The following is a 17476-nucleotide window of genomic DNA, read 5'->3' on the forward strand; positions in this document are numbered from 1 at the left end:
ATACTCAACAGGCAGCGGGCCTTGCTGGAAGCCCCTTGGAGCCCTTCTTTCCTCCTCCCACCCAACTCCCTGCCCCATCGATCTTTTACTTTTTCTATCTATCAAACTATAAAGTTCTCATACCTTGTGCAATTTTCAGAAGAAAGAACTCCTGTCTGGTTGTAAGAAGGAGAAAGAAGATAAAAAATATTCCCTTCACTTGGAAGAAACTTTCCAGAATGCTTTTCAATGCTTTACACACATTACACCCACTTCCCAACAGCTTTAGTGCCATTGTTCCTCAACTTGACCTTTCAGGGGATCTTACCTTCTGATTAGACCAAAACACTGTGTTTATTTCAGTTAATCAATTTTTTGCCTTTATAGCACTCTTAAATGTATAAATATCTGTGTGTGTCTGTGTGTGTGTGTGTCTGTGTGTATAACATATATATTGAACATATCATATATTGAATATATGTGAATATATATATCATTCAACACCTTAACAGTTTTTAACAACAGTACTAAAGAGAATAAACCACCACAACTTTTGGACACTTCAGGAAACCGTTCATATTCTTGATAAAAGTATTTCTTAGGAGCACATCTCACATAAACTTCCGATCAGTTGGCATTTTCCTCTAAGCAGGACTGGGTTGGACACTACATGTTTTAGCCATACTGCTGAAAAGCCATTCGAGCTAGTATGTATCCATTGTTCATCCCAATGTCCATCCATACTGCATTAACCATTTATGCCTGAATTTTTAGAAGGAGTTTAGGCGAAAACTCCCAGACGTTATTGGTAATTATTTTTTGCCACTCTACATGATGATCTTCACAGTAAAAGCTACCCTTAAATAACCTAGAGATTTAACGAACCCCAAACTTTATAAATTAATACAACACAATCTAAATGCACCATAAATTTATATTTGTTAATCTTGATATTAGAACATTTAAACATTTCAAACTACATAAAAATATGACAAACAATATAAAATGGAAAGAAATTTGTTGACAACTTCCAAAACGTCACTATTTCTTATAGTGCAATTAAGCAACACAACAGCTCACTTAGCTCTCCAGAAAAAGTATAGTGTTTTTAGTGGAGTGTTATCAACAAAAATCAACACAGTCCCACACAATAATGTCTTCAATTTATTATCTTTTCCACAGTACAAATTCTTCACAAACCAAACTTCTTTGCAGTTATTCAAAGTCTGTAAACAAGTGCCTGAATCCCCATGTCCCCGACCTCAGTTTAAGCTTGTGAATGTCAGTCCTTCAATCAAGTTTCAACTCTTCCACGTGCGTAAGGAAATCAAGAGCCTTCTCTCCTTAAATTATTTATATTTTATCATACAGCCTGCAATGCAGTAAATCACAGTGAAAGCCCTGGGAAAAACAAAACAACATGATCTTTACAGCAGGACTTGAAACTTTATATTAAATGCATTTATAGAAGCTTCCCATAATAAAAGCGTGGGTTTTCATTTCCAGAAATCAAGTCAATTAGAAACCCTAGGTTCTACTTAAAAATCCATTTTGATCTAAAAGTGAAAACAGTCCCCTATCCATAGTCATTTTATAAACTCTATACAGTTTCACTTGCAGAGATTTTTTTTTTTCCAGTCTGGAAAACGGTAGTGCAATTAGTTTTACTTTGTTTAAGTCATTTAGTCCGGGATGTAAATAGCTCTGTGGAAAGATAAGAAGATGGTGTGGTAAACAAGAAATTTTTGCAAGCCCATGCTGGCTTACTAGTCCATTAAAGCTCGTAAGTCCATAGTGGCTTTCAACAAAATGTTGTATATACATCACTAATAACAAAGCAGAAATAAATAGGCAGAAATGACTGTAAACTGTCTCATCTCTTAATGATTTTTCAGTATAACTGGCTTGAAGAATTGATTATATAGTCATTTAAATAGGCAGACAGTAGACAGTTGCCCCGGGACAGTCCACTATGACATCCAGTCTGGAAAGCCCCAATGGAGTTACATTCCTAAAATTAAAACAAAAAAGGGGAAGTGGAGGACGGGAGATAAAGAGTTTAAAGATGCCACTTCAATAATTCCATCAAGTCAGCCAGTTCACTTAGACTTCTTCTTAAAAAGGCTTTTGATTTTTGATGGCTTTTTGCTTTTCTCTCCATTATGACAAAGATCGTGCGGGATGCTGCTTATCCTGGCAACACGTGGGGCTTCCTGAACTGGTTTACTGTCGTTGCCAGCAGAGGAACAGGACGTGTGGCGAGGTTTAGGCACCGGGATGCCACTAGAAAGCTGGTTCATGCTACAGGACTTCTCCAAGATGCCATTGTACACTTTGCTGGCAGGACTGAAGATCATACTCTTTGTTTCTGTCAGACCTACACAATCTGGAGAACCCCGAGAGATATCTGCAGTTATGGGTGAATCTCCTCGGGATGAATCCTCTAGAGAAAGCTCATCTCTTGATATCTTTCGAGGAGACAATGTTTGGTATATCTCAAGGCTTGAAGGAGGAGACTGTTTCCTTCCAATGGAAGAATTTAAGGAGTCACATTCTGAGGCCGTGTCTGGCACTTCCCTGGATGAGACAGAGACAAAGGTAACATTTTAAATCAGTATTTTCTAACACTACCAGCAGACATGCTAACTAATTCTAACTAAAACAACTTCTATTTTTAATCCATCAAAATGTAAAAAGGGAGAAAGACTAAAAGTCCATACATATTCTGACAAAATTAGATTACTATTTTAAATAATACAACTTAGCAAAACTCAATGTTTAATATGTAACATACACTATAATAATGAAATCTTCAATTTAAGAAACATAACTCATGCTACATCTTTCTTCAATTGTCAGAGAAATGAAAATGTTTAAAGTTCACAGATTTTTTTTTTTTTAATCTCAGCTACTTTGGTGTCTTGTTTCAACACCGAGTATTTTTCTTTCTAAATCACATAGCTGACATTATATATTTTAAAAGATGAACTTTAGTCATGGTCTCTCCTTTTCCTTCTTAGTTATTGAACTGATGAAATTTAGCTTCCTGAGGAAGGAAAAAGGGAATATAGTTAAACTAAAATATAAGTTCTCCCAAGTTTAGAAACAGGAGAAAGAAGCTGACCTACAACTGGGGGTAGGGGAGTGGGAGTGAAGGGAGGCAAAAGTCAGTGATGTCACCTGATTTTTTAAGAAGTAGACAGTCAATACATTCTCACAAGTTTATTCCTTTTTGATTCTCCCCTTCTCCAAGTAAAGAGAGAAGAAAAATAAGGATAATAAAGATAAAGTTCACAATCTCAAGACCAAAAAACAGTAGATGCTATTAGCCATTCCTGCAAAATATCCCTCAAATCCAACACTTGTCACTCCCCCACTGCTACCATCCCTATTCCTGAACTACTGTGAAGTCACCTCAGTGATTGCAAGGGATTCCTAACTGATCTCCCTGCTTCCCTTCTTGTTCCTCCTTCCTAGCTACTGCTCTACACATATGCAAAGGGGTTTTTAAAAACCGAGTACATCATTCATTTACTTGCTCAAAACTTTCCAATGCTTCCTCCCCTAGTTAGGCTAAAAATCCAAAGACCTTGCCGAAGTCCACAGAGCCCAGTACAATCAGGACCACGGCTATGGCTCCAGCTGCAGGCCCCAGCACTTTGTCTTATTACACTATGCCTCCCTCTTTGTTCTCCCCAAGATGCCAATCCCACGACTCCCTCGGGGCTAAGCACTTGCTGTTCCCTCTGCCTATTTTCCTTCCCTCCATCTCTACAGGGCTTAATGCCCCAGGTCATTCAGGTCACTGCTCAACTGCTCTCTCTCCAGAGATAAATCCCTTGGCACTCTGTCAAAACAGTATTCTCTTTTTATCTGACTTTAGTTAGCATCCCAGAACATCCCACTACTTCAAAAGGTATTTTATATTAACTTTTTATAGTCACTTTCTCCAGAAGAAAGAAAATGAGGACAGGAAATCTTACTAACTTCTGTATTCTCTGCACTGGAATGGTGAGAGGCAAGTTCACAGTGGGTATTTAATAAATATGTGATGTACGAACGAATGAATGAAAGAAACAGATGAAAGCAAAGAAAAAGAGAAAAGACCTTGGATAACAGAGATCATGTCTTACTTATTTTTGTATGTACCACATGGGATACAAATAGTGTTCACTCTATGAAAGAAATGATTAAGAAATAAAAAGTAGAGTTAAGATAAAAAGTAATTGGCAGAAGAAACACAGTAGGAGAAGGAAGAAAGCTGAAGACAGAAGAGAAAGGCAAGGACACATATGATCATAAATCACCAGCCAGAACGAGGCCAGAACCTTGTCTCACTTGTTTTGGCAGCTCAAGTTATTAGCAAGTGCACAGCATACAGCGAGGACTTAAGTTCTTATTTATAGAATAAATGAACTGAGTGATCTCTCACCTTGGATGATTACTATTATTACTCACACAGTGATATTACTTCTGATGTGCATTTCATGTTAATACCCCATTTTAGATCTGTATCTTATCAAAGTATTTAATCACTTCTCTGTACTTCACTCACACATGTATGTGCAGATTGTTTCTATTACGCTTCAAGCTCTCAGAAGGTACCAAATTCCCTGGGCAAATAAAGACTTAAATGATGATGATTTCATGAAATATACAGTTACATGTGCTGCATCATTTTTAAGTGCTTTTACAATATGATAATGGGGGTGCTAACAGAGGAAAAGAGGAAGTTCAGATAAGAAGAAATGACTCAGCAGTAGGTCACTGGTAGGGACTTTTCTGTTAGCTTCTTTTGGAGTTGGGCATCCATTAATTGTATAGCATATGTCACTGTTCCTGAAGCTGTCCAGGTCCCAGAGCCAGAAGCTGATTTAGTTACAATTTTATAAATTTACTTTCTACTCTGCTACGTGGTTTGGCTGCTTTGTGTGTGAAGTTCTAAGCTAGGTTACAAATATTTCAAAAACAGTCTCTAAAATCTAAATAGTATGTGAAAACAATACTGATCTAAGGTAGGACTCCTAGATTCCAGTACTGGTCCTGCCATTAATCAGCTGCACAACCTTGGGCAAATCACTTAAATTAACCAGGTCTCAATTTTCCTGTCAGAGTATTTGATTAATCTCTAAAATTATTCCTCATTCTAACATCCTTATTCCAAAACAAATAATAATCTGAAGTGTTGCTACTTCCACAGAACTAGTGAGATTTGGGGTGTAAGGTGTAGTATAATCTCTGACTCTTAAAGTGTCCCATTTTTCCTAGAGCATATATTCTTTGGAATGTTGAACCTGATGTGTACAACTTTTTTTTTCTCATTGTGAGGTATAGGTGAATTCATGTCAGTTTAATGCCTATATAACAAGACTCAAGTCAAGGTAAGATTTAAATGAGTGTATATGCGCGTAATGCATAGAATATAAAAGATCAGTAAATAGTAAATGTCATTACTATTACTATTTTGTAAGGATTCTAGTGGTTCATCATGTAAACATGTAAGAGACTAAATGAGGAAAAGTTTTCTGCAGCTAAATTCTCTATTTATGAGCTAGCTGTGAATTTCCGACACTATTAGTTGAAATGAAAACTAAACATTTCCACAAATGCAGAGATTCTACTGGACAGCAGCACTCTAGAGTCTTCCTGTTAATTTCCATAAGCCACACAAAATGAGTTCTGACCCTAATGCCATCCTGTGGATGACGATAGTTATATTGCAAAGGTTATACAAAAAGCTAATCAGAAAGTGCTACCCAAGCAAAGATGAACCAAATTCTCCAACTGTAACAAGGACACAAACCTTGGACCTTCTCCTCAGAAATATTCTCTCATAAAATCTACTTTCATTAGTAGATAAAAACAATCATGTATGAAAATTATTCGATGATGATGCCAACTAAAGAATCACATGATAGAGAGAAGCCACAAAGGGTCACTGAGAGCATCGAGCCCCCTCCCTTTAGTGTTGTTTCTCACGTAGGGACAGGAAGACTTCAGAGCTGCATAGCGACAATGTGTGAGCAAAGTCAGAAAATGGCATCGGTTTTCCTGTCACTTAATATCCCACCGCTCCTAAAGAGAGATGTGGTTTGGAAGGAGACATCCTTAGTTGCAACGGGTCTCACAGAGCATGATGGTCCTCAAGCTGGACTAGAACACACTGCTGCTATACCCATTCCATACAAATTCTTACATTTTCTTTCATCTTTGGCATTTGATATTTCCTGTTTGCTAGTAAGTACTAGCAAGTAACAGAAAAAAATCATTGAGTGGCAATAAATATTTTAAAAATTCAGTCATATTTAATGTTTCTTTGTGTATATTTAAGTTTATGCCTTTGTGTTTTACAATAAAACTATTCATAAGACAAATCTGTGTTCTGAGACCTGAGTCAGTTGTGTGCAGTGGTCTCTAAGCAGTTGCATGTCAAAATATCTACACTGTCTGTGGTGCGCAGAACGCTAAGATGGTCCCTAAATCTCTAGTCTTGGTGTAAACACATATATTCTTCCAGTTATTCCAGCAAACACTAATAGAGGTGCTGCTATGAAGGGATTCTGCAGATGTAATTGGGGCCCCAAACTAGTCTATCTTAATATACAGAAATTATTATCCAAGTGAGCCTTTTAAATTGGGTCCAGAGATTAGAGACAGGGCAAGTCAGAGATACCAAGGAAAGAGGGGACTTGACAGAAGGGATAGTTTCTGTTGTGTGCTTTGAAGATGGAGGCCCATACAGCAAGGAGTATTGTGCAGCCACTAGGAACTGGGAGGGGCCCCTGGCTAACAGCAAGCATGGGAACAGGGCTATAATCACAGGAACTGAATTCTGTCACAACCAAATGAGCTCTGAAGTGGCCCTCCAGGCTCCAGAAAAGAATAAGGCCTGGCAAACACCTTGATGTTAGCCTTGTGACACCCTGTGCAGAAAACCCAGACACACCAAGCTTGGACTTTGACATGCAGAACTAAGAGCTAATAAAGGGATGTTGCTTGAAGCCACTAAGTTTATGGTAATTCATGATGCAGCAACAGAAACCGAATCCAAAGTGTCACTCCTCCCTACCCCAGGCCCACCTCCCATCCACCCTGGCCAACATATACTGCAGTTGGTTCACTGCCAATACCATTGCTTTTCAGCAGAGAAGTAAATGGCCTCCTCCTCCTCCTCATTTCGATAAAGGACAGGACAACTTGACACTGACAGGATATCGGGGTCAGGGGAAGGCAAGGAGTGCTGCGGGTGCTGGGGGTGGTGGGGGTGCCGGGTGTGGGCCTGGTGCGGTGTGTGAGGAGGGAGCTGGGCACGAGGACACTGCGGCGAGGCTGGCACGATGCTACGACGGGAGCGGCACAGGCTGCTGCTTCGGGCGAGCGACCCCGCGGGCTTGGCCATGGTCCCTGAAAACAAGAAGAAACACACAAACAGGCTCATGAGACCAGTGTCGCTTCTAGGCACAGCACAGACACACATGTCGGGGTCCTGCCTCCACTAACAGGTCACGTCACCATGGAGCCAGCACTCACTGGAGTAAATGCACTATGGTCACCACCTCTACCACCTGGACTGCTTCCCAGGAAGGTGAAGAAATACAAAAACAATAGAACAAAAATGAAAACAGGTCTAGAAAATAAACAGAAGAGAACATAAACCCATGAGGCTCTAACATTACATCTGACATTACTAACTACACAGACTTGAAAATTTGCCCATGATGATAAATCCTTACATTTAAAAATCAATACAGCATGTGTACTTTGTAGCAAAACTTTGTGTGAATTTTACCATTAGAAGAAGAAAACTGTCAGTAAAAAAAAAAAAAAAAAAAAAAGGTTGAGATTCTCTCTTGAGATAGCGTGACTTGTCTGAACTTGAAGTTTTACTGTTTTCATGTTTCAAGTTTCAATTTAAATTCTGGTTAGTTAACATATAGTGTAATATGGTTTCATATTACAACAGAATTTAGTGACTCATCACTCATCTACAACACCCAGTGCTCACAAGTGCCCTCCTTAATGCCCATCACCCATCTAGCCCATTCCTTACCCATCTCCCTCCGTCAGGCCTCAGTGTGTTCTCTATCATTAAGGGTCTTTTATGGTTTGCCTGCCTCTAAGAAATTTTAAGTCAAGTCATTGAAATACTGTCTCCTAGCCAGTAAGGCAAAGATCTGACCAAAACTTGCTTCCTGAACACTGATTACTATGGAGCTAACCAGAAATCTTAGATAATCTTGTTTCTGCTACCAGTCTCAGTCTAGACCCGTGCAGGTAGAAAACTTCGGCTGCAGCACCAGAACATCACACCGGTGGCCTCACACCCCAACATTCTGTAAGCCCTCATTCCTACATCTTTTTATAAGAATGTGTTCCTTTTGAAACGCACCTATGAAGCTGTGTGAATCTACCACCTCTACTCCAGTCGTCACTTCCCAGTCATTCCCTTACCGATCAACCCAACCTATCATTAAACTTGAACAATCTCATTTATGAATAAGACCTTCCAACACCTTAACTCATCATGGTTCCCCCCTTCTCAAGACATCTACGCCATCACTCACGCTCCAAGTTGGTCTTGCTGTCTTGGGATCACTGCTCCATTTTTGATATTACAAGTCAAGACAGACAACTGAGATTCTGATCACGTTTCTACCTTTCTAGTTCACACATTCTGCTCCTTCCACTTCGTCTGTCCTATTCTCGACCCCAAGTTCCAGCACCTTACACTATGGATTAGGGCTTCTGTTAGCTTTATATTCAACTTTTTTCTATTTCCCAATAGCATTTAAAAATCAATGCTGAACAATAAAACTAAAAAATAAACCGATAAACAACAGCAGCAACAAAAAACCCTCCTCTGTCTTCTCTGTTTTTCAACTGACATAACCTCTCTCCCCTTTTATGAAGAATTTTATCTGTTACTTTCTCCACTACTTCACCTTAACTCGTTCATCAAAGAAAGTAGGAAGTGCTCACATACAGTTTGGCTGCAACTGTTCTCAACAAAGTCACAATCTATTTCCTTGTTGCTAAATTCAACAGATAGCTCAACCCTTCCCTGACATTTGACCAGCACCTGACACTGATTATTATTTTGTCCTTCCCTTGACTTCTCAAAGCACATTCACACACTGTGCTGCTTTTATACAACAGAATAAAGAAAAATAATATAAGTGATCTCTTCAAATTAGGCAGGAAAAAATTTGGTAAAATTTAATAGCCACTGATTTAAAAGAAGAATCATTCTTAGCAAAATAAGAATAAAATTTCCTTAACTTAAAAGCAATCTACCAAAAACACAGAACAAACAATAATTTCATAAATAAATAAAAATCACATTTCATGATGAAATACTGGGGAGTATTCTCCTTGAAGTCAGAAATGGCAATCATTATTGCCTACAATCACAGCTTTTATTCAACATTTTTTTAAAAAAGATTTTTATTTATTCATTGACAGACAGAGATCACAAGTAGGCAGAGAGGCAGGCAGAGAGAGAGAAGAGAAGGAAGCAGGCTCCCCGCTGAGCAGAGTGCCTGACGCAGGGCTCGATCCCAGAACCCTGGGATCATGACCTTGGCCGAAGGCAGAGGCTTAACCCACTGAGCCACCCAGGTGCCCCTATTCAACATTTTATTGAAGGTCTTAGGGGGAAAAAAGGGAGGGAAGAAGGCATTAGGACTGAAAAGGGAAAAAATAACTTATTATTATTATTGCATAAACAAAAAAATCCAAAAGACTCCTGAGAGAATTTAGTATTTCTGTATGTAACATCAGCTTAGCAAAGTCAACAGCAGTTCCCTTTACATCGGCAACAAGCAAAAAAAATTTTTTTTAAAGAGAGGTAACGTGTAACTACAAACAACAATAACAAAACAAAATAAAAAACACTATGGGGTATCCAGAAATTAATCTTTTTTAAAAAGATGCGCAAGAAGAGTGCAGAAAAAAATTTAAATTTTAAAGACGTAAAAGCAGATCCCAAAAAATGAAACTTATGAATAATAACTTTCCCCAAATAGATCAATAAATTCAAAGAAATTCCAATAAAATCTCAATGTATCTTCATAAGTGAATCCTAAAAATCATATTGGCCTAAACAGCAATTGTGAACTTGAATAAAAAAGGAAAATGCAGACCTATCAAGCCTCAACACTTACTATAAACTATAAAATAGCAACTAAAGCAGAATGGAACCAGTGAAACAGAACTGAGAGCCTGGATGCACACGTGCACCAATGGAGAGAAGTGGGATTACAAACCGGTAGGGACAGATCAGGAATGAGGCTGGGACAACTGTTTGTCCATACATCAGGAGATATATTTAGATTCCTATCTCACAATACAAACAAAAATAACTTCCAGGTAGATTAAAAGACTAAAGGATTAAAGCAAATCTGAAACTTTTAGGACAGCAAATCTGTTATCTTCTGAAAAAGACGTAAAAAGCACAAATCAGTTTCATAAATTTGTCACTGGAAATGTATTTTTAAAACCCCTATGATTAAAAAAGAAATAAATAACACAGCTGAGTAACAAAGAAAAGCCAAAGCCTGAAAGCTATCTGCAACCATCAAAGAGCTGGAAAATATTAAGACAAATTCTCCTGGATCAATAAGGAATCTTGGGAGAGATTCCACAGTAGGAACAAGCAACTCAGAGAGGAAGAAATCTGAATACAAACACCATTAAATGAACTGGAAATTAATCTCAGTAGTCATCAAAGAAATAAAAATTTTAATCACTCTATGGTATACCACAGCCATTCAAGTTACAAAACAAATAAATCAGATCATTCTAAGTATTGATGAGGATATGGGTAGACAAGCACTCTTATAAAGGTGGGTGTAAAAATGAACAATCATTTTGAGAGCAACCTTGCAATGACTAGGAACTGCAGCCCTCCCAAGCACTAAAAGTGATCCATTTTCTAGGTGTCTACTCAGAGAAACTCTCAAAATTATGCACAAAAAGATGAAGGTAAGGTAAGGATGCGCACTGCACTACTGTCTGTAAAGGCAAAAAAGTACAAAGAGCCTACCTCAGTAGAAAAATGGGTTAATAAACTGTGGTTTGTGATTATAATGAATAAATAGAAACACTGTCGTTCACTCATATTAAACAGTTACAGTGAATTTTAATAAAGCTGTATACAAACAAGGAAAATTTACAACATACGTGTGAGCAAAAAGAGCTGCAAAACATTACCTAGAGTTTGATATTTATGTAAATTTTTAAACAACTGTATCTATTATTTATAGGTACATCTGCAAGTAATAAAAGTACAATAGGCCTTAGAACAGTATACAACTTCAGAAGAGTGGGAAGGGGAGGCCATGTGGTTTAGCTATATGTATAGCAGTTTATTTCAGAAAAAGGGATGAATAGAGCAAAATGTTAAAACTGTTTATCTTTAGTAGGTGGGCATTTAATTTTCAGTACTTTTAAGTACATCTGAGTGACTTTATAATAAGAAATTTTAAGTAAATTGGTACCACATTCCCCACTATGAATATTTAGCAGATACTATAAAAGTAAGAGGAAAAAACTATGATCTCTTCTCCTACCCACAAAGAGCTAAACTTTGATAATATTTTCCCTGTCTTTTTTCTTCACACATAAACATAGACAATATTATTTTGTGTATAGTTTCACAATCTTTTACTTTGCTCTTAACGTACCACTGGTATGTTTCCTTGCCACTATTTCACACTTAGACAATTTAAACATACTCACAGTACAAATTTAAAACTTCTCAGAGGGTACAAAATAAAGAGGCCTTCATCCTACTCTAGGCTCTAGTCTGACTGCCAGGAGTTTCCCATTTATCAGCTCTAGAAACTATGCTTTCGTAACTAGGCAGAGTGGAGTACCACTGCTGTGCCACTGGGTGGAAGCAGAGCTCTCAAAGTGTAATCTTAGGCAAGAGTTTTTTTCACAGATAATAAATTTGGTCACAGAACTTCTAAATCATCAAACTAAAAATCAACTCATACTTTTTTCATATTTTAAATTTCTCTGTATATCACAATCACTGAAAACCTAAGACAACTATTCACATATAGATGTTTGATCCATCAAAAATAACTTTTTTAAAAAAGGAAAGGAAAAAAAATCTAGTTAACTTAGGGAATACATTTTCATGTATACTGATACTGAATAATTATGGATTCTAAGGAGGAACTGTAATTTTTAAAAGCTACAATTTTCAAACAAAATCATACACTTATGAATCAGTGTAGCATTTGTCAAGCTTAAGGGCATATAATTAAATAAACATAAGACAATATTCAAAAAGCAGAGCTGGCCCAGATACAGGTATAACTTTGCACCGGAACTACTTAACGGCACAGGACAAGTGAGATGAGCAAGGTCACATATTCCAGGGTTCACGGCATTTATTATCTGTCCTGTCTTCTCTATTGTGTTAAGAGTTTAGTGCCTCCCCAATTGACTTGCTTTATCTCTCTATCATTAAACCAGAGAGAGCCACAGAAATGAACACAAATGCATAGTCATTCACTATTTATTTGTAAATTTAGGGCTTTATTTCCTAAAATTGTTCTAAAAATTAGAACCCTTTGTAAATCATAACATCAGGAAAAATGTAACAATTGGATAAAAAAATTCAAACTGGAAAATGTTTATATATCATGATTGATTTGTCTTAACCAGAATTTCTATTTAAGTTTTCAACCAATTAGTGATTAAATTCTGCTTTCTATTCTTTGGAATCTTGTTTTATCTACAGTTTCCAAAAGGTCACAAAGATTGGGAAAGTTATTCAGGCAGGCAATAACAAGGATGAAAAGTTTTTCAAATGATTTCCAATATAAGAACATACCATTTTAAATTCAACTCTCTATAACTTTGCAAAAACTCCATATATTAATAAATTCTAAAAATGATTAAAATCTAAAATAACTGAATTTAACCTTCCTACTGAAACATATTCCTTACAGTGTAAAAATTCAAAGAATATTTATGTTTAATTTTTACATATTATTTTACATATTTTATATTTATGTTTTACATTTATGTTTATTTTTATATACTGTTTTTACATATTTTACATTTATGTTTATGTTTTATGTTTATAGCATAAACAAGGCAACATACAAAAACTGTACATTTTAAAACCACCTTTGAGAGGAACTCCATTTTCTAGCAACAACAAAAAAATGTTCTTCTAAACTTAAGCACAGTTTAATTCTGCTTAAAAGTAAACTGAGCCAGTGCATCATGAGTTAAAAATATAGCAGGATAAACTCTTTAAATAAAAGGATAGAGAACTGGAAAAGCAAAACAAAAAACCCCATGCCCACTGGGAATGGTAATGCAATCTCAAATAAATCACAGACTGGCCCAAAGTCACACAGTCAGTTAGTCAGTGGTACCAAGATCTTCCCCTAATTTTTACTTTCTACTATAGATTAAGCTGTCATTTGAAAGAATAGTTGCCCTCAAAGCTCAGCACTTTGTTCATACAATATTTAGCATGTATGATACACTACTCTATGTATATATATATATAGATACACACCTGATTATTCTCACATAGTAGAGAGAAATTATTAACCACAAAAGGAAAAAAGAGAAAATGATGAATGAACAAATTTTTCATCATAGGTTTCAAAGTCAATGATTCATAAAATGCATGGTAGAAAGTTACTTGAAAAACTGTATAAACTCTCTTTTTTGAACTCCTCACTTACCAGGAAACTGTGACACTATTGGGGGTGTATCTTCATCTAAATCATCAACTCCTCCAGCAATTGGATAGGGTGGAATGGAGACTCTGGGCATCACCACCCAGCTGTGATCAGAATACAGGGAAGAGGTCAAGCTGGGGAGTCCTGAGTTATGGGCTATCTGAAAGCCACAGATCTTCTCAATCTGCTGCCAGCGAAAAAGTCGTTCTCGTAAACAAGTTGTCAACTCAGAGAGTGCTTTCCTGAAAAAGCCAATGTAGTAATTACTTGTTGCATCAAAGAATCTTTAATATGGCACTAAACAGGGCAACTACATGAACAGTGGCAATTACCCATTCTTAAAATTAGTATAGGTTATGTAATTACACATGCTTAAACGACAAGTTAACATATGTAAACTGTTTATAAATTACACATTTCAACATAATACAGGTAAACTGATGGCTAAAATAACATTCTTACTTTGCTTCCAGAATTTTGTGATCTACCTCATCTAGAGAGGAGCTATGTGCAACATGCAGAGTCCCAAAGACTGTGCTTCTTTTCTTTTTAATTTTCTCTGCCTAGAAACCCAAGGAGAGAAAAAAATAAGGGTAGGTTTGGAAAAAACACACACATATTAATGAAGTTTGTTTTGAATATATTAATAATCATAAAATCAGTGGAGAATTAGATTAGCCAAAATAAAGCCCTAATTTACAAAAAAGAAAACAGATGAGGGAGAAAGCATGCTTTCTTAAGCCAATCAATAAAATTTAAAACTTTGTTCTGGAGAACTTTTCTCTTACTCTGATGGTTCAGAAAATCCTAATCTTCTATTAAAACTAACAAAATAACATTAATCATATCCTACTACAATGAGGTGTTAGTGAGTGAACTGAGCTTTTTTTTTTTTTGCTAGAAATCAGATTAAAACTTAATGTCATTTCACACAATTTAATAAGAGTCAGACATTAATTTCTAGTAACTACTAACCTGAATCAGATATGAAGCAGCAACCTAGAGGAGAAAAGCTCTGTATAAAACATTTATGATAATGATAATAGGGATGATTTTTAAATGACACTAAGGTCATTCTAAAAGTTATATACTGCTCTAAATAAGGAAATTTTACTCTACGGCCTATGACTACAAGAGTCGATTTATGCAATAAGTTCCAATTCACAAAAAGAAGCTAGAACAATAAAATTTTTATTCAGATCTTTGTATCCCAATTGGTTAATCTCTTTAGAAATTTATTAAATTATGAAGTATAATGGAGTACCTCATCCTTAGCAATAGCTAATTGCATCTCAGCATTTTGTCTTTTAATATTATAGTACTGTACTTCTACTTCATGTGTTAACTGAAGCCATTTCTGAAGTGCATCTGGAACAGACCAGCTGCTTCGGAGTTCAAATTCTTTTTCAGCCTTTTTTAGAGCCATTCGAACCTGGAAAGGAGGGAGAAGGAAAAGAGGAGGGGGAAGAGGAAACGGAAGGGATGAGGAGAGAAAGAGGAAGAGAAGGTTGGAGGGAAGATGGAGATGGAGAGAGAAAGAGAAAGAAATTTATTTTTTTAAGAAAATATTTAAATTAAGATACATCTTAAGAAATTAAGATTTTACCAAAATTAAAAAGAAAATACAATTTTAATTATGCTCTTTGTAAACATCTTTTTAAAATCACAAAGTATAAAAATATATTCCTAACATAGAAACTAGAGCTGAAGTTTTTAAGTGCATCTTAACCCACTAACCAAAGTTGTAAAGCCAAAGGATAGAAAGGGCTTACATATATCTTAAGTTGCATTATTTAGTTTTTATATTTTATAATAGCCAGACTCAAGGGACAGAAGAAAATTTCAGACACATACCAAACTAAAATGGATTACATTCTTCTTATAGTGTATTTTTGTTTAGGGTATAAAATATAAGAAGTAGGGCACCTGGGTGGCTCAGTGGGTTAAGCCTCTGTCTTCGGCTCAGGTCATGATCCCAGGGGCCTGGGATCGAGCCCTGAATCTGGTTCTCTGCTCGGCAGGGAGCCTGCTTCCCCCTCCCTCTCTCTCTGCCTGCCTCTCTGCCTACTTGTGATCTCTGTCTGTCAAATAAATAAATAAAATCTTAAAAAATAATAATAATAATATAAGAAGTATCCAAAATACAGTGGATACCTGCCCTACTATGCCTTCTACTGTTCCCAGGAGACACTACCAAAAGCCATTTCACTATACATCCACTTCTTAAAGTAATGATACCATTTTTTTTTACAGTTTTCATGACATCTTCTTTACGGTTAGTTATTTCTCACTGTTATCATAAGCACATATGTCTATTACAGTCTGTTTAACCCACTTCTACTTAATTCGCTGCTTCTAACATACCAGAAGGTAGATAAATCGGCATTTGCAGACCACGTGTAAATTTCAAGAAAACAGATTCTGAGTGAGACTCTAACTTGATTTTTCCATGAGAAACTATGCATAGGTTTCACTGTCAGGATGTCGAAGTCTTCCTTCGAGCTGCCCTTTAGGGGAGCCGGACAATAAATAGTTACAAAACTAAAATGCCTACTGCATTAGTTGGAATAAAATGCTAAGGGAAAAACTCTTAAAGAAAGCCTAAGAAAAGAACAAAGAAAGGAGAGACAATCCATTCTAGGGAAGATTCACTTAAAAACTAGCAAGAACTCAAGCTAAGGATGTGTAAGGATGCGTGGTGGAACATAAGGAATCACGAACACACACTCAAGACCTTCAGACAAAGTCACAAATGCACCGCGGAGCATCCTGCTTCTGGAGCACCACAGCTGTAAATTACTTCCCCAAAAGCCAAGTAAGTAACTAAACACTCCACTCTTAAACTCATGTGCGGAAGAATGTTTGATCTGAACAAGCACAATTTATTTAAATAAACCGTATTGTGTGTCAGAATAAACTAATAAGAGTACTGTACACAAATTTCTTCTGATAAAGAAATAGAACAGCTGTGAGATACTGCAGAAAGAAAATTATCTTTGAGAATTATCTTTTAAAACTTCAAAATCAGAAGAAAAAAAATCACAATGGGACACTAAGTACAGACATTAAAAGTAAGGGTAAGATAGAACATACTCCACTTACTTACTAAAAACAAATCCTAAGCAACATGTGCCTGACACATTAAACTGTGCAAAGCGCTTGGGACAATACTGTGTTTAATAAAAGAGCTGGCTAAGCTGTGTGGCGTCCCTGCTGATCTTTCAGGAAGAGAGGATCTGAGGTCAGGTCCTGTGACATGGAGCTCCATACAACACTATAAAGTGTAGGTCAGCAGGCTCTCTTTCTCATAAGATCTTAAAGCTAAAATTTCCATACAATTTCCATTGTCAAGGGAACTAAACAGAGAATCTATTTCAAATTTCACTCAAGTTTTTCTCTTTATTCATAAAGATTTTTCTTATTATGTGTATACATTTATTTCCCCTAAAAGAACTCAATGAACACATTTAACACAGAATTAGTATAGAGCTAGCTGAGGCTTGGGAAATTGGTTTATTTCACAGCTGAAGCTGAACAATATTTTCACTGTCAAATAATGATTCAAAAGTTTGGAAATCCTGACCTTCCAACAAGAGCAACTATTTTAACTATTTTCACTGTTATTATTCAGAAGTTTATCATTTGACCTAAATTCTAATCCTTCAGTTTGAATTACACTGTTATTTACAGAGGAACGGATGCGGAAAAAAACGAGTAATTATAAGCTTTTGCAAATGAATTATTAAATTGTTTATAAATATAATTATTTACACAATGTTTGT

The 17476-nt window shown here is 36.4% G+C and overlaps 1 protein-coding gene across 2 annotated transcripts in view; it reads right to left on the bottom strand.

The window, feature by feature from the left end:
• Nucleotides 1–1123: 1123 nt before the first annotated feature.
• STIM2 (stromal interaction molecule 2) overlaps nucleotides 1124–17476 on the bottom strand; it is a 142165-nt gene continuing 125812 nt past the window's right edge. Inside the window, exons 8-13 of one of the 2 annotated variants that reach the window (XM_032853711.1) lie at nucleotides 14959–15126; nucleotides 14670–14693; nucleotides 14157–14257; nucleotides 13698–13936; nucleotides 7110–7383; nucleotides 1124–2556 (exon numbers count right to left, since the gene is read on the bottom strand). In XM_032853711.1, coding sequence (XP_032709602.1) covers nucleotides 2079–2556; nucleotides 7110–7383; nucleotides 13698–13936; nucleotides 14157–14257; nucleotides 14670–14693; nucleotides 14959–15126 — 1284 coding nt within the window. In that variant the 3' untranslated portion in view covers nucleotides 1124–2078. The remainder of the gene's footprint in view (nucleotides 2557–7109; nucleotides 7384–13697; nucleotides 13937–14156; nucleotides 14258–14669; nucleotides 14694–14958; nucleotides 15127–17476) is intronic. The other variant, XM_032853714.1, reaches the window with a different exon arrangement.

The sequence above is a fragment of the Lontra canadensis genome, unplaced genomic scaffold (genome assembly GCF_010015895.1).
Source record: "Lontra canadensis isolate GAN:19392208 unplaced genomic scaffold, GSC_riverotter_1.0 scaffold1, whole genome shotgun sequence".
Taxonomy (NCBI): Eukaryota; Metazoa; Chordata; class Mammalia; order Carnivora; family Mustelidae; genus Lontra; species Lontra canadensis.